Here is a 19,093-nt window from a genome sequence, read left to right on the forward strand (position 1 = left end):
GTCTTATAAGATTTCCACTTTTTTTTCATAAACAACGTTGTTTTAGTAATTATTGAATGTGAAATACAAATACTATCTGTACAAGCATATTGTATTTCACCAACTTTTGGAGATGTTAATCCAAAGTGCTCACTCAGTACCAAAAAACACAGAGTTCACATGCATTTAAACATGACCAGCATTGGACAAGACTTTCAAGAAATTTAACTTTATTTTCATCCATACCACTAAAAATGATACAAACTAAAATATTATCCATATATCAGAATCCATAGCACACATGGTTCATTACATCCGACCAAATGAAAACGAATATTTGAATACTAACTAAGATCTACAATTAGAAAAACTTGGTCTGTCAAATAAATAATGGTTTTATGCAAATATGGTTCATTACATATATCAGAACCCATAACACACATGGTTCATTACAACCAACCAAATGCAAATGAATATTTGAATAATAACTAAGATCTCCAATTAGATAATTCTGGTCTGTCAAACAAATAATGGTTTTATGCGTATATGCCTACATTATATGCTCATTTTCTCCACACTTGACCAGTTTCACCCAATACGAGCACATGAACCCCCCCCCCCTCTTTTTTGTAATAAAAGTAGAGGGGGATTTATTACACAGGAGGATAAGGCATCTTCCTTTAGGAAACTAAATGAAGCAAAAGAAACAACTAAAACAATGGAGGTTTTAAAGATTTAATCCATCAACATGCCCATGTCAAGTCAAGTCTCCAAACTGTTCCGATGCAAATGCAACATAGCCAGCAGTAGAAAGAGGCAACCATTGTTTTATCACCCCATAGTCTTACAGATTTCCACCTCTGAATGACTAGCATTATCGTAACAATTATTGGATGTGAAATATAATTACCATATAAATAAGCATATGAAAGTCGTACTTCACTAACTATTGCAAATCTTAATCCAATAACAATAACAAACCAAGCCTTAAATCCCATTAGGTGGGCTCGCCTACATGAATCCTTTTCCACCAATTTACACAATTTGGGCAATTTCCTCTGACAATATAAGGAGCAGATCTTAATCCAAAGTCCCAAAAAAAAACACAGGCACACACTCTTTTACACATTTGAATGTGAACTGCATTAAACTCCACCTCCAAGAATTTTTTTTTTTTTTTTTCCTTTCCATGTCACTAATAAAATGAATAATTAAATAATAATTTGCAAATAGAATATCTTGGTCAATCAAATAAATAATTTGGTTTTATGCATGGTTTAAAACTCAGACCGTTGACCAACCCCGTGAGGCCACTAGGTTGGTGTCAAACTGGGGGTCAAAACAATGATATCATAAGATAGATATATATATATATATATCTTATGATATCATTGTTTTGACCCCCAGTTTATATATATATATATATATATATATATATATATATATATATATATATATATATATATATATATAGGCATGCACATGTATACATGATAATAATATTGACTAGTGATAATATTGCAAAGATGTTGGACATAATCGCCTATTAGCTTTTTTTTTTTTGAGCCACATTGGACCCCCTAGTGCGGCACCAAACCCACAGGATAATGGGCCTGCCCCTCTACCCTTCTCCACTTAAATACTTGAATATGATCTCAGGGGCAGCAGGTTCGAATCCTCGACCATGCAGCAAACCAGGCACAATCCTTACCACCTGAGCAACCCCAAAGGACCACCTATTAGCTAATTACTAGTGACAATTACATAAAATTTAAATTTTTTATTTTTCTAAAATATTGTTTAAATTTATTACTATTATTATTATTATTATTATTATTATTAATGTAACAAAAAAAGGGTTTAACAATGACAGCGACGATATCATCACTGATGTCATCATAAGGCAAACAAATACTAAAAATAGTGGGACAATAATTGATTCAATAAAAAGTTACATAAGGGTAAAAGAGTTCCATTAATTCATAAAAGTAAAAAACAAGAGCAAGGAAAGAGATTGCCTCAATTAAAAATATATTTAAGATTAAAAAATTAAGAATTTGATTAATTCTATATCAGATTGATGCAGGACAGTATCAAAGAATTACAGCAATGAGAGAAACAGGAAGGAGTAAAGGAGAAGAGGAGGGAAGAACAAGGCAGAACAAGAGAGGAGAGCAAAGAGATATTGAGGGAAAACTCATGTTCACTTCTCAATTCAAATTCATCAATAACCACCAACATGGCATTCACACAATATTTATAAAAAATCCTATAATACAAGAAATTACACATATACCTCTAAATTATATAAAATTACAACCACACCCCTAAGATGCACAAAAATTATGAACAAGCCCCCAGAACACATAATCCTAGTGATTAACAAACTAAACACACGTAATAAACTAGTGATTAACTAAACACATTTGGGTCAGGACACAATAATCCATTGATCTTATTCTTCAAAATAGGCCCGGATTGGATCAAAATGATCCATCCAAATACACACTTCCTGATTTTAAATAATATTATTTGTTCTTTTAAAACTTGAAAAAGTACATCAACTCAATCTCCGTGAGGTTATGTGTTCAAATCCCTCTAGCAGCATACTTGATTTCCTTTTTCCTTTTAATGAGGGGCTGGGTTCGGGCCAGGTTCACCAAGTCACCTAAATCTGGCCAGGTTGACTCCAGTTTTTATAATTTCTGGATTCCTGTCCTCACTTGGACCAGTAAAGTGAACACGATTTGGACCATCTGGTTTGATCCAAATTTCAAAATCATGGTTTTATGCATATATGCCTACATTACTATGCCATTTTCTACGCACTTAGTAAATGTCACCCGTTATGTGTATACCTTTTTTGATGAAGGAAGAGGAAGATTTATAAAACAAAAGGCGAATAAGGGATCTTCCTAAAGAAAACTGAATGAAGAAAAAGAAACAGTAAAGAAACTACTAAAATGAAAAAGTTCTCCAGCATCTAAATTTCAGCAACTGGCACTTCTCCAGAAACGTGTTGAAAGCCAAAAAGAAGTGAAAAAATCACTCTATCCCAAACTAATTGCATAGGCAGATAAAAGTCCCTAAAAATACATGCATTCCTCTCAATCTAAATACAGCAAATCACTACCATCAAACCACATGTCATAGAAATCTTCCCATCTCTCTTTCCTTTGATCTGTCTCTCCCAGAACCAGTGAAATGAGTAATTAACAGATTCTCCAATGACTGTAGGCAAACTCACTGCTCTTCAAAAAACCAAGAAGTCTATTACAAAGACTCCACAATGAGACAATGCAAAGCAGAAAAAAGATGATTTGCAGTCTCACTGCTATGGTAGCCATAAAAGAACATCAAGAAACAGCCTTACTTAGCTCTTAGTTTGTAACCAAACTATTTGTGTTAATTTCATAAGGAATGCTGACAAAACAAAAGCCTTAGTCATTAGATAGTGTTTTTGTTTCATGTGATAGGCTGGCTAAGCTCTCTTAGCCTATGTTTACTGCATCTCAACAGTAGGATAGGACCAACTAGGGGATGGCTTCCTAGCCCCCTTCACATAGGCTAGAGCTGACTGGCCACCCCCCAGCTAGCTCAGGCTAAGGGAGTTAAAAGATATAAACCTAAAAGTAAAAACATTAAATAAAAAAAATTCACCTATGTCCTATCCTATCCCTTACAGATGGCAGATCAAAACACGAGACAGGAGTACAGGACAACTATCCTATCAAGTCCAGTCCAATACTATTCAACCAGTCCAATTCTACAAAATCTTAGCTTGAGAAACAAACACACCTAGAGGGAACTTCATATTTCCAAATGTGCTTAGACAATATGGAATGGTTTGGATGAGGAGCCCGAACAAGAGAACTAAAGAAAGACTTGCAAGGAAGGCACCAAAACTATGCAAAAATCAAATCCTTCTATCTGAACCTATAGAGAAATGACAAGAATCAAGAATATTAAGCAGTGAAAATAGATCCATCACCTCCCTCTTGTTAAGGTTCTTGTGAAAATGAAAATTCCAAGATACCTACCAATGTACCATCAAGATTGTAAAAACTGGAAGTTCGGTCATTATGAAGGCTCAGAAGAAGATAAATGGAAGGAAGTGCTTGAGGAAAAAATAAATAAATAAATAAAAAGAAAAAGAAAAAGTATCCATGTTCAACATATCATCCAGGAAAGGAATTCAAGAAACATCTCTAACCTTGTATTTTAACTGCTAGAAAGTAAAGAAAAGAAATAGTGACACGAACTTTCACAGACTAGAATGAGATATATTGGATACAGCCTCAGCATCGAAACTATTCAACTGAAGACTTTATGCCAAAGGGAAAAGAACTCCAAAGGGAATAAAGCTCAAAAGGGAAATGCCACAACCACTTCCACCAAAGCAATGATCTCTGACACTAAATTACCAAGGTCGACCCTACCCAACTTTAACTAACAACAAATCCCCCAACTAACTAAATGATCATGTTTCATATTCCTCACACAGCCACATATAACCACAGAAAGCCCCTCCTCAACATCATCAACTTAACAATCTTAGTAGGAATTCTGAACAAGGACAACCATTGTAGAGGAATACTAGACTAAGAAGCCTGCACAAGGATAATAAAACCTTCACAAAGAGAAAAAACACCTCTAACCATCCAAGCACCTAGAAACATCATCCACCACAGGGTACCAGAAAGCATGACCTTAAATTGCCCCATAAAGGAACACTCGGACAAGAAAGAGGCCACTTCAAAAACCCCCCAATGAGCCAAAACGGAAAATTTAGCCGCTAACATGTTGGGGGTGACCAATATGGCATTATAAGAGGATTCAGAAATCAGAAGCTAATCCTTCAAATTCCTCTCAAATTGAGAAATTAATAATCCAGAGTCTACTAGTAAAATTTTTATTCATGACTATAATGAAGAAACACACACACACACACATACATAGAGAGAGAGTTAAAAAAAATCAGCTGAGCAACTTTAAGAGGAATTTGCCTACAAAAGATATCATCCCAAATTTTCATCATACGTTTCAAAAATCCTCTAACCAACCTTTGATATTTCATTATATGAGGCAAAACCCACCAAAGTTCCCTAAATGTTGCTGCTAATTTCATGTTCAGATATAATCACCTTTCACCAAAAGGCTATCAACTTCCTTTCAGAATCTCCAAGACCATTTGTGCATCCAAGCTATATTTGATGAAGTTAGGGAACTTTCAAACTCAAGAAGAAGGAGAAGAAGAAGAGCTTAGAGAACTCTATCCCTCCCTATGTTACCAGGAATTGAGTGCAAATAGCGGGTGTAGATGTTTAAAACAGAGCCAAATTGATTCCACCATGAAATCTAGGACAGAGATATGGTCAAAAGTTGTTGAAGTGCCCAATTCTTCTTATCTATACTTCAAAGCAAAATGAAACATGTGCAACACAATTTCTCTAATGCAACAATTATGCAAATTTGCAAACCGATTAAACATTTAAAATAAACAGTAAACTATATCGAATGTCCATTTTTGTTATATTCCTTTATTCCCGAGTGACCTTCAATTTCCTTCATAACCAGGAGCCTCAGAAACTCCTGCAAAATTATATACAATCAGAAAGCGAAGTATCAAGGAAACCTCCAATAGATAACACCATACCAAAAACAAATTTCAGGCAGAGGACACTAGTTTGCAATTAGAAAAATGGGTGGACATTTGACAATGAACTAGCTCACCTTCATGGACAAGAAAAAGATAAGAAAATTTAACACCCTATTAAAAAATCCTTCTCAAAAACATATCTCCAAAATCGTCTTTAATTTTTCTTTTTCATTTGATGGACAACATGTCACTGATGTCGTCTTGCACAAAATCCACACTACCTGAGAGGTTCGATCTTAAAAATTTGAAAATGTAGATTGCAATCTAGAAGACACTGTCAGTTATCAATTTAGGGAATGAAAGTTGTTGAAGCTCAAGTTTGGTATGAAAGAGTCAATCTACAGGAACGGGACTGCACCATGAGTGGGAAGTGGGAACAAATCCAGATTTTGGGAGTTGCATGTTGCAAGTTTTTCTCAGTGGTCCCCACTGCTACACCCAAATTGTCATTCTTGGAACTCCTAATTGGGGAACCCAAGGGGGTGCGTGCATCTAGGTGGAAGGAATAGATTTTTATGGCTCAAAATGGTAATATTGCCCTTTGACCACTACACACAAAAACAAAAACAAAAACGAAAAAAAAAACAAAAACACAAAAAAAAATAAAATAAAATAAAATACGTTTTAGTGTTTCCAGTCCCACGCATTCCCATTCTAAGTTCTATACGATGCATCAAGGATATGCAAGGACCTAGTTCATCTGCACATAATATTTAACACTTCTAATTAGACTTGCCTTCATAACCTGTTCCTACAAAAGATTATGAAATCCTCATTTCTCTTCACAATTATGAATTGCAAAAACTACCCCAATTGTCCCTGTCATATCGGACTCCTATTACAGAAGCGGTAAAAATTTTAAAATAAAACAAGAGAGAGAGAGAGAGGGGGGGTAGAAAGAATTACCTTTTTTCCCCCTTCCAATTGCAGTCAAAAATAACGATGGAAGAGAGTCAGGTTATCTATCATTAAATTTGCCTCCCAAAGGTGAACAAAGCTCTAATGCAATATGAATACATTTTCAAAACGTGTTAAATGTGAAGCTAAACAAGTGAGTACAAGGTACAATTGCAAGATTTCGATTTTAACCATACAATATTTAAAATGCATTATATTTCAATATTTGATCTTGGTTGCTGGATTCCACGGGTGCTTTTTCATGCAAATCTTTCTTTCATTTCTTGGTTGCTACCAATCATTCCTTTCCACACTACAAAGTAACCTGGAAGGTCAAAATCCCCTGTAAAATGAAAGCATTTCTTTTGTTGGTTGTGCATACTAGAATAAATACTAATGACTTGCTGCATATGAGGAGACCTTTAAAGGCTCTAACCCCTGATATATAAATGCTTTGTTTTGATTGTTCAGAATATGTATCTCATTTTTTCTTGCATTGCAGTTTTGTATGGAAGGTCTAGAATAAGTTATTTAATTATTTTGGAGAAAGCTGGGTTTGTCCGAGAACAGTGGAAAGGCTCTTGGCAATATCTTTTGTGGGGTTTGGAAGGAGGAAGGTATTGCTTTATGGAATTGTGCTTTATATTTAGTGCTATGGAGCTTGTGGAAGGAGCGTACTTCACGTATTTTCTCAGGGAAGAAGATTCCATATTGATTGTTATGGGAGAAATTGCTTTTTATGGCTTCTTTGTGGTGTGTGAGCAATGGAAATTTTAAAGGGATATTTTTGACAGATGTTAAGCAGGACTGGTAGTCCCTTCTAAGGGCGTGCTGATTTGAGCGTGCTGTATTTTTTGTGTTCACCTTTTCGTGTTTGTTTTTCTGGGGATTCCCAGATTTCGTTAAGGACATGTCTTCTCTCCTGATTGCACATTCTTCGTTTATATAATGAATTTCTTTTTCTATCGGGAAAAAAAAATTAACAAATTACTTAGTGCCATTGTTCAACTTTAATTGTTGTGGCCAAGGTGGTTGAGTTTGTTTCACATAAAGTCATAAATGCATTGCAAGAGCAATGGAAGTACAAAATTGAATTGATCGGAAACCAACAGTTGCAATTACAATTGTTTCAAAAAGAGAAAAAAGCCTTTCCTGCATGGTTCACCTCAACACATATTGGCCGGGTTTCACCAATAGACACACAATAATTTTATGAGTGAGATTAATAGAGTTCACTATTTTTTTTAATTCACAACATTTCTAGACCATATAGAAACTGTTCTACAATTATGAATCCGAGAGCACCTGACACAAATTCAGTAATTGAATTCATAAATTAACATCTTAAGAATTGAAATTTTGATTAGAAATATTGAACATCGATACCAGTAACCAATATACTGGTATGGAACACCAATACCAGTAAGACTTTTCCCAATGGCAGGTTGACAATGAACTAGTTTACAGATAAGAAAATTTAAACACCCTATTAACAAATCCTTCTCCAAAATCGTCTTTAATTTTTATTTTTATTTGATGGACAACATGTCACTGATGTCCACGCTACTTGAGAGGTTCGATCTCAAAAATTTGAAAATGAAATTGCAATCTAGAAGACAATATCAATTATCAATTTAGGGAATGAAAGGTGTTGAAAAGCTCAAGTTTGGTATAAGGGAGTCAATCTGCAGGAACAGGAGTGCACCATGAATCGGAACAAATCCAGACTTTGGGAGTTGCATGTTGCGAGTTATTTTCAGCAAGCCCCACTGCTGCACCTAAATTGACATTGTTGGAACTCCTAATTGGGGAACCTAAGGGGGAAGCGGGAGGAATAAATTTTTGTGGCTCAAAACAGTAATATTGCCCCTTTACTACTACCCAAAAAAAAAATGATAAAATATGTTACGTATTTCCAGTCCCACCCATTCTAAGTTCCATAAAAGTCATCAAGGATACGCAAGGACCCAGTTCATCTGCACATAATATTTAACACTTATAATTAGACTTACCTTCATAACCTGTTCCTACAAAAGATAATGAACCCCTCATTTCTCTTTACAATTATGCATTGCAAAAACTCCCCCAATTGCCCATGTCATTGTTTCCCATGTTCACATTCCTATTACAGAAGTGGTGAGAATTTAAAAATAAAATGAGAGAGAGACAGAGAGAAGCTTGAAGAATTACCATTTTTTCCCTTTCCAATTGCAGTCAAACATAACGACGGAAGAGAGTCAGGTTAGCTATCATTAAATTTGCCACCTAAAGGTGAACAAAGCTCTTCAATTCAATATCAATGCATTTTCAAAACTCGTTATATGTGAAGTTAAACAAGTGAATACAAGGTATAATTGCAAGATTTCCACTTTTACCATAAAATATTTTAAATGCAATTTTTTTTATATACAATTAACAAATTTCCTAGTGTGCCATTGCCCAACTTGAACTGTTGTGGTTGAGGTAATTGAGTTAGTTTCACATTCAGTCTTGAATGCATTGCAAGGGCAATGGAAGTACAAAATTGGATCAATCAGAAACCAACAGTTGCAGTTACAATTGTTTCCTTTCCTGCATGGTTCACCTCAACACATATTGGCCAGGTTCACCAATAGACATACACATTAATTTTATGAGTGAGAAGAATAGAGTTTACTATTTTTCAATTCACAACATTTCTAGACCATATAGAAACTTTCTACAATGATGAATCTAAGAGCATCTAACAAAAATTCAGTTACTGAACTGATAAATTAATATCTCAAGAAATTGAAATTTTAATTTTGCCACTCTGTTTCAAAATGAAGGAATATTAAACATCAATACGAGTAACCAATATACTGGCATGGAACATCAATACCAGTAACACATTTTCAGATTGCGAGTTGACATTGATCTTCTAGCTTACCTTCTTGGACAAGAAACAGATAAGAAAATTTAACGCCCTATTAACAAATCCTTCTCAAAAACATATCTCCAAAATCATCTTTAATATTTTTTTATTTGATAGACAACATGCCACTGATGTCATCTTACACAAAATCCACACTACCTGAGAGGTTCGATCTCAAAAATTTGCAAATGAAAATGGCAATGTAGACGACAATACCAATTATCAATTAGGGTACAAAAGGTGTTGAAGCTCAAGTTTGGTACAAGGGAGTCAATCAGCAGGAATGGGAGTGCACCATGAGTGGGAAAAAATCCAGATTTTGGATCTACATGTTGAAAGATATTCTCAGTGGGCCCACCAATAAACCCAAATTGTCATTTTTGAAACTCCTAATTGGGGAACCTACGGGGAATGTGCATCTAAGCGGAAGGAATAGATTTTTATGGCTCAAAATGGTTATATTGCCCTTTTATTACAACTAAAAAAAAGAAGATAAAAATTGTTACGCACTTCCAGTCCCACACATTCCCACTCTATCTTCCAAACAAGGCATCAAGGATATGCAAGGACCTAGTTCACCTGCACATAATATTTAACACTTCTAATTAGACTTAACTTAATAATCTGTTCCTACAAAAGATAATGAACCCCTCAATTTCTCTTCACAATTATAAACTCCCCAAATTGCCTGTCATTGGTTCCCATGTTCGGATTCTGATTACAGAAGAGGTAAAAGTGTAAAAATAAAACAAGAGAAAGCGAGGGAGACTGGGAGAGATAAGCTAGAAAGAATTACCATTTTCCCCTTCCAATTGCAGTCAAAAATAAGGATGGAAGAGACTCACGTTATCTAACATTAAATTTGCCTCCTAAAAGTCAACAAAGCTCTTCAATTCAATATGAATACCATTAAGGCTTGATATACATTGTTAGCCCACAAGATAATAGCTTAATCTTTTAGGTGAAGTGGTAATCTAACATGGTATCAAAGTCAATTAATAGGAGGTCCTAATTTCTAGTCTTGCTGCCCGAGTTTAATTTAGATTTGTTAAAAAAATTATCGTGATCCCAATATGGATGTTATTCATTGTGCATTATCTCTCCAAGTGCAATTGGGCTACATGTGCAGGAGAGTGTTAAGGCTTGATATACATTGTTGGCCCACAAGCTAATAGTTTAGGCTTTTAGGTGAAGGATTAATCTAACAAATACATTTTCAATACTAGTTTAATGTGAAGCTAAACAAGTGAAAGCAAGGTACATTTGCAGGATTACCACTTTTACCATACAATATTTAAAATGCATTTTTTTCTATATACAACCAACGAATTACTTAGTATGCCATTGTTCAACTTGAATTGTTGTGGTTGAGGCAGTTGAGTTTGTTTCACACTCAGTCATAATGCATTGGAGGGGCAATGGAAGTACAAAATTGAATCGATTGGAAAAAAACAGTTGCAATTACAATTGTTTCAAGAAGGGTAAAATGCCTTTCCGGCACAGTTCACCTCAACGCATATTGGCCGGGTTTCACCAATAAACACACACACACACACTAATTTTATGACTGAGAATAGTAGAGATTGTTTTACAATGATGAATCCAAAAGAACTTGACAAAAATTCACTTATTGAATTCAAAAATTAATATCTTGAGAAATTGCAAAACTGATTTGCCTCTGTTTCAAAATGAAGGAATATTGAACACCAATACCAGTAACAACCATTATACTATTTCCTATACCATAAAATAGCACCACAAGACTTAAATCTAAAGAAACCCTTAAACTCAAGAATAAGCAAGAGATACAACTACATGAATGACAGATATATTCACACATACTACATCGTAGCATCACCAAAAAAGGCAGTTTGAAGAAAATCCAGATTCATTGAAGCAAAAACAGAACTTTACACAATTGCAATATCAATGTTCAAGACTAAAAGGTTAAAAAGGCATGCTCGAAAGTCCAAAAAGAGAACTTGCTTCTGAGAATTAAGATCAAAATAGCAGAAAATTAATTTATATTCGCTTAACATAGCAACTTATCGAGAAAGATTCACGTTTTGGAACATAATTATCACTCACCAGGTATTATTTTCGGTGGATCCTCCTTCGCATCTGGGGCACAAACATATCTCTGCCCCTTATACCAAACCAAATGAGGTGGTTTTGGCGCATACAAATTTCCCTCTGGCAAATTAATATAAAACCCAATAACATCACCCTCCACATAACCCTCATACCCATACTTCTCCCTCATAGCCTTATGAATTCTGCAACCATCAATGTCCCTATACCCAAAACTGTTCCCATCATACCCTACTGGGGCCTGCAAGTCCCCCTTCTCTGTCGACCATCCCAGCCTCGTGTGTCCTGTCTCCCCCAGCTTCACCACCTTGATTTCAAAGTACCATGCCCCCTCCGTAACACCTCTCGTAGCTCTCACCATTCTATACCCTTTCGTACTCCCGGCACTCATTCGATCCTCACTCAACTCCACTCTCTCCGCCTTGTACACCTTTGAAAGGCATATTTTCATATCTGAAGTGTCGTCATTTTTATCCGGGAATCTCGGCACCGGCGTAATCAGAACAGTGTCCTCCGCCGGCACATTGTTGTTATTAGGTTTGCTCTTCTTCTTCCCTTTCCTGGACGTTGATTTCGTCCACACATTGCTGTTCTTCTTCTTCGCCTTCTTAACAGTAGTGGTCACAATCGTCGCCGCTGTAGCCAATGCTGTACGCAAGCTCCCGTTCGCTTCTCCTGCCGCAGCTTTTTCAGATGGCAGGTTGGTCAGAGGAGTTCGTGCGGTCAATGAAGAAAGGGGCTTCTGTTTCTTCGGTGGCGGTTCTTCGTCTTCGTCCTCTAAGGAGACTTTTCTGGTCTTGAATGACTTCTCCGCATCTTCTTCCATCTCCAGGGGTTTCAGGGGCTTCCGTTCTTCGTCATCGTCGGAGGCTTCGTCTTCAGATAAATCGTCCGAGGCAAATAGCTCATCTTTAATGCCATTCTGGGGTTTGGCCGCAGCGGCGGTCGTAGCAGCGGCGTCCGCCAACAGAAGAGGGTCGTCGGAGCCATTGTTGGTGGCGGACGTGGAGGTGGTCGTGGTGGCGGCGGCGAATTCTTCGTCGTCTTCGTCGTCGTCGCGGTAGGCGTCTATGAGCGTGTCCATCCGGGGGCCGGGGGGGGAGGAGGGGAGAGAGAGAGAGAGAGAACGGGAGAAGAAAGCAGTAATCTAGGGTTTGGAGAGATTTTGAAGAATGAAGAGGATTGGGAGATCAAATCGACATGGGAATGTCTCCAAATTTTGTTTAGGAAAAGGGATTGGGTCCATTGGGAACGTGAGATAAGAGGAAGATGGAATGGAAGTTATGGAAGTGTTTTTGTTGCTTCAGGTGTTTTATAAAGCAGGAACTCTGAGGCTAATCAGTAACCCAAATGCAGAAGGAAGCTTTTGGTGGGCTTATTTGTATTGGATTTATCTCCTTTCTTTGTGGGCCTAGGCTTTACCATTTTTGGAAACTTGGGTTTTATTTGGGCCAAAACCCAGGTTTGGTTAAGTTGGGCTGGGCTTAAAGATATTGATTTGTATAACTGAAGTTATCCTGCGCTATCCTTGGCAACTGTGATTTCTAAAACAATTTATGCAATGAAGGATTATAATAAATTTTGATAGTTTACATGAAAATTTTCTTATTATTGTAGAGAGATTAAGATTGTAATAGTTCCTTTTATATATGGCCCGTTTGAAATTCATATAATATTGAAAAAATGAAAGGGAAATTTTGAAAAATTTTACCTTTTCATAGTTATTATGAAAAATATTTTTAAAAAAAAATACACCAAATCAATGAACAGAATTTTGACATTACATATTTTTTATTTTAATTTTTTATTTGTAATAGTATTTAATACAAAGAAAAGAATATACAATTTGACCTTACACGTCATTAATAATTTTTTTTATAGGTAATTTTTTCAAATTATTCAAGAAAAATTCATGAATGTTCTGAAAATGGGTATAATATTCGCATTTTTTTGTCAAGCCTTGTAAGAGGTTAGTGATTTTTACCCTTACTATTACAATGAGGAGAAGAATTCCCATGCCTAGGAATTAATTTAGATTAATTTTTAAAATTTTTAAAATGCCTCCATAAAGATTTATACTTTCTAAAGATGTAAAAGCAAAACTACAGTGAATTTAAAATTTTCAAAATAAAAAATATTTAAAAGCTATGGAAGTACACATGCAATGTGCGCTCACAACTAGTTGTCGTTATCATCAGAAGTGTTATTAAAAATTAATAATGTGATAATATTTTTTTTCTTTTCTTAAAGTTTTGTTTTGCCACTTTATTAATATTCCTATTACAATTATTTTTTATTAAAGATTACTACAATTATTACTAATATCTATAAATATAAATTGCGAGAGGACATGTATGACTTGAGTCAAATACCTAATCAAAAGCTATTTTTTTATTCTTTGAAGGTTCACTAAATTAGGCAATAGAGCGGGAAATAGCGCATCTCTAATCTCATGTTCCTTCGATCAAAATCTCCAATATGAAAGTCTTATATTCTAACCATTGGAATATTCCTTAGAAATCCTATGAAATTGTTAACAACGTGACATTTGAAATGTTAGATGCCCTTATATGTTTGAAAACTTTAAAGGAGTATGTGTTTGATTTGTGTTATTAAAAATATGTTGTAATTGGTGGCTCATTTTTTTTAAATGATTAACTTACACAAGAAGAAGAACATAGTGCAACATAAAAACATGCTCTCGATATCTCAAATCGTCAACGATTTCAAGAAATCTCAAGAAAATCGTCGATGGTTTTGTTTCTAGGTAGCAAGACTAAAATTCAAAAATTGAATTTGAACGTTAAGTTGGTTGGTTTTCAGGAGGGAACCTCCGAAAAAAAGTCTATATATTCATGTCTGAGTGTATTGTGAGACAAAAGAGAACATTTTGATAAATGTATTGTGTACTCTAAAATCTTTTAGTGAAATTCTTGTGCCGATTGCTTCTGTGGATATAGGCATTGCTGAACCACGTAAATTCTCGTGTTATTATTCTTGTTGTTTCTCATGTACTAGGTTGTCTTTGATTGCTTGTTGCATTTTTACTTATTCCGATGTGCTTCCTATATCCGATCAATTTACAACAAATTGGTATCAAACCGATTGTTGTCATGGCATCGGGATCATCTTCTACAAAATTTGACATCGTCAAATTCGATGGAATTGGAAATTTCGGTTTGTGACAGAGGAGAATAAAGGATATACTTGTGCAATAAGGGATGGCGAAGGCTCTACGTGGTGTTCAACCTATTGGTATGGATGATGCAACATGGGAAGATTTGTAAGCAAAGGCCATTTCTACAATACGTTTGTGTTTGGCCGATGAAGTTCTCTATCATGTGATGGACAAGGATTCTCTGGCAGCAGTTTGGCATAAAGTAGAAAGCCGGTATATGTCTAAGTAATTATCGAATAAACTTTTTCTTAAGCAAATGTTGTATTGGCTTAAGATGGTTGAAGGTTCGGATTTGAACAAGCATATCAACACTTTTAATCAGATTGCGAGTGATTTGGTGTGAGTTGATGTAAAGTTCGAAGAGGAATATAAAGCGTTGATGTTATTAAATTCCCTACTTATGTCTCTAACTTATGAGAACTTTGTTACCACTCTTACCTGGGGCAAGGATAGTCTGAATTTAGAAGAGGCAACAAGTGCATTGCTTGGTTTTCATCAAAGAAAAATGATTAGCAATGAAACTTCACATAGTGAATGACTTGTTTTGAAAAGTAACCAAGAACATGGGATACGTAAGTCCCAAAGCAAATCTCGGTTGCAATCTAGGAAGAATAAAAAGGACGTAAAATGCTTTAAGTGCGGTGAAATTGGGCACATAAGACCGGAATGTCCGGAGTGGAAGAAAGGGAATTATGAAAATTAGTAAGGTTCATCAAAATCTGCAAATGTAGTAGAAGGAGATTCAAAATACAGTGACGGAGATATGCTATATGTTTCATCGGGTTCGGAGTGCCTCACAGATGACTCTTAGATTCTAGATACCATATGCTATTATCATATGACAGCAAATAGAAAATGATTTGACACCTACAGTTCAGTCAATACTCGTTGTGTTTTGATGGAAAATAATATTTCATGCAAAATACTTGGTCTTGGAGATGTCAAAATAAAAATGTACGCTAGTATTGTAAGAACTATATATGATGTAAGGGATGTAGGGGGTCTAGGAATGAATATTATTTCATTGGGTACTTTAGACTGTAATGGATTTTGTTACAAGTATGAAAAAGGAGAAATGAAAATGTGTGAAGGCGACTCGATAGTGATGAAAGGAGAAAAGATAGCAGGAAATATTTATGTACTGCAGTGTGTTACGGTTGTAGGTGGAGCTGCAGCTGTTGAATCTGAATCAGATACCTTGTGGCATATGCAGTTGAAGCATATGGGTGACTACATGTATTCAGATGTTGGGGGACCGATGATGATAGCATCAAATGATGGACATATGTTTTTTGTAGGTGTATCATGGAAGGTCTTGGTTTATCTCATGTGGCACAAGTCTGATGTTGATGTGTTTACCAGGTTAAACTTGTGGTTGAGGTGGAGTACCAGACCAGAGAAGAAATCTTCTAGTAAAGCATTGGGATATTTGTTGTAAATTGATCGGATATAGGAAGCACGGCAAAATAAGTAAAATGTAATAAACAATTAAACACAACCAGTATATGAGAAACAACAAGAACAACAACACGAGAATTTACATGATTCGGTAATGTCTACATCCACAGGAGCAATCGACACAAGAATTTCACTAAGAAATTTTAGAGTACACAATGCACTTATCAAAATGTTCTCTTTTGTCTCACAATACACTCAGACAAGAATATATGGACTTTCCTTCGGAGGTTCCCCCCCAAAAACCAACCAACTTAACGTTCAAATTCAAATTTTGAATTTCAGTCTTACTGCTCAAAAACAAAACCATCGACAGTTTTCCTAAGATTTCTTGAAACCGTCGACGGTTTGCGATACCGAGAGCATGTTTCTATACGCATTATGTTATTCTCCTTGTGTAAGTTAATCATTTCAAGAAACAAGCCACCAATCATAACAAAATATTTTCATGCAATGATATTACCAGCAAACTCATTTCAAGAAATGGATGCCTACGTTACAAAAATATTTTTGTTTGATTCAAGTTATAAGGTTTCAAGAAATGTAATGATTTCCATGTCAATATTAGGTTTTATATGAGAATCCTAATAGACATTTTAAAAACTAATCATTATATCATTGGCACTTGTAATTAATTAATTAATTATTGCGTATATTATATTTTTAACACAAATACTAAGAATGCATACCTAATTAAAATCTATGCCTTAAAATTTTCAACAATCATAAATTGAAAAAAAAATACTTAAATGATCAATTAACTAAAATAATTAATGGTATTATGGTATCTAAAATTAACCAATAAATATAATATAATAATAATATTACTTTAATTTTTTTAATAATTTATGGTGGGTCCAAATAGACACCTAATAGGGATGATTTTGGTGATTTAAAAACTTATCTTGTTTATATATTTTTCAAGTCAAATTGTTAATTAATTAGATAATCTAAACACAAACACAAAACGCACACAAAAAGAGTTAAATCAATGCCATGAGTTAAAGAGACACCAAATATATAGTAGCTCCACAAAGGAGAATTATTTCCCTCTAAATGACTATAACTAGAATAATTATATGAAGTCGCTATGATCTTGTGCTAGCAAGACTTCTTCCTTCTATTTGACGCATCAAATGTTAGGACCAGAGGAACCAATGGGTGGGTTTTATACACATGGATAAACACCAATTTGACCCAAAAGTTTAGGCCTATTGGGTATTGAGTATAACCATATGTATAAGCATCCATCATCTACTCAATTTTTTCCATGTAGGACAAACTCATAAGTGGAATTCTCAACAATTTCCCCCTTACTTGTGAGTTCCAACTACGTCCCCTTAAACGAAAATTGTCTCTATTATGAGAGTAAGCTCAATTTTCTAACAGTTACTCAAGTAAGCCTTACCACTACCACCTTACGTGTCTCGGATTGCATTCCACGTGCATCCAAACAAATCCTACCTCTCACGTCTTGACTCTATTCAGATCCATCCCATGCCTAGATGATCCTTATTGGTCTCGGTCACACACTTGATCCTCCAACTGTTAGCATGTTAGGAGAATTAGCTTCACATCTCGACTTTATTTATATCGCTCACCTAAAGTTACGAACCGTTGGATTTAATACCGCTTGTTAGGACTAGAGGTATAGTAACCTAGGAAAAAAATAAATAAATAAATAATATTATATTATATTATATTATTAATTAATCAATTAATGAATTACAAATTATTAAATTAATTAATAAAATAAACAAATAAAAGGAATAATATAAAAAAAAACTAATTGGAATAAAAGTATATATATGTAAAGTTATTATAATATAATAGTTAAAGCATATATGATATATATGTGTGTGTATATATATATATATATATATATATATATATATATATATATATATATTATGTACCAAAGCTTCTTCAGGAAGCCTTTCAATCCAATTCCAAATTGGATTCTCTAGAGAATTGCACATCAGTCTCTACTTCTCTCTCACGCCTCTCACTCTCTGTCTCTCTCCTCCATCCTCTTCCTATTTCACCTCAATTTTCTCAGCAAATATGCAGTCGATCGAAAAATGGAAGGTACCGTTGGATTCCTAGTTCCACCACCGACATTTCTATAGAAGTGGATTTGTCATGGGAGTGGCATAGATACCACTCCTGTGGAAAGGTAAACCCTCACTTTTTACTCAATTTTCCTTTAGATCTTCAACTAAATTGACGATCGAGTACCACCATAAGATTCTAGTCTCGATCGTTGTCATTTTGGCCTGAGTAAAATTTCATTTTGGGTATCATAAACACCACTCTAAAGCAAAAGTGAGATTTGGAGAATTAAATAACTTGGTTATATTTGGAAATTTAAATGTTTATTGAGAATTTATGGACCTAGGAAATGTTAAAATAGTATTTCATTTAGGGTTGATTTGATTAAATTAGGGTTATTGAATTCAGGGTTTGGGTGAGCGTCGCGGGTATAATTTTGAAATACTTACAGGCGTAGTTCAGGAAACCAGGTAAGGGTGTTATTTGGGTATTTTGGATTGATTATTAATTTATTGAAGGTATAAGCTTAAATATGAATGTATTTCTAAGGTTGATAAATTGAGATTTTATACAATTCAGGGTTGGTATATACATGACAAGCAAGCTAGGTTTTTAGTGGGTATTCCTAGGAATTCAGGTAAGATAATGAATAATTTATAATTCGGGAAATGTGAGTATGAGATTATTCTGAGAATTCAGTTATTTGATAGGAATATATATATATATATATATATATATATATATGTTATTTTCAGGGAAATGAAATTATGAACATCATGGGCATGAGTTAGAATCGGTAGACGAGTTCAGTTAATCAAAGTAAGGGAAATATGTTATGTTAGGAATTTCAAAAATTTCATCAGTAGTATTGTTGTGATAATGGTTGGAT

The 19,093-nt window shown here is 34.9% G+C and overlaps 2 protein-coding genes across 3 annotated transcripts in view; one reads left to right on the plus strand and one right to left on the minus strand.

Annotated features, from left to right (window-relative positions):
* Positions 1-7,184, plus strand: part of LOC131149242 (ABC transporter G family member 15-like) — a 45,599-nt gene extending 38,415 nt beyond the window's left edge. The window contains exon 9 of the mRNA XM_058099516.1: positions 7,038-7,184. Within this exon, the coding sequence (XP_057955499.1) occupies positions 7,038-7,061 (24 nt within the window). The 3' untranslated portion in view covers positions 7,062-7,184. The remainder of the gene's footprint in view (positions 1-7,037) is intronic.
* The window catches only part of LOC131149243 (protein TRAUCO), a 32,062-nt gene extending 19,189 nt beyond the window's left edge, over positions 1-12,873 (minus strand). For both annotated transcript variants that reach the window (XM_058099518.1, XM_058099517.1), the window contains exon 1: positions 11,517-12,873. In XM_058099518.1, the coding sequence (XP_057955501.1) occupies positions 11,517-12,603 (1,087 nt within the window). In that variant the 5' untranslated portion in view covers positions 12,604-12,873. The remainder of the gene's footprint in view (positions 1-11,516) is intronic.
* Between the last annotated feature and the right edge of the window lie 6,220 nt (positions 12,874-19,093).

The sequence above is a fragment of the Malania oleifera genome, chromosome 2, assembly GCF_029873635.1.
Source record: "Malania oleifera isolate guangnan ecotype guangnan chromosome 2, ASM2987363v1, whole genome shotgun sequence".
In the NCBI taxonomy this organism is placed as follows: Eukaryota; Viridiplantae; Streptophyta; class Magnoliopsida; order Santalales; family Ximeniaceae; genus Malania; species Malania oleifera.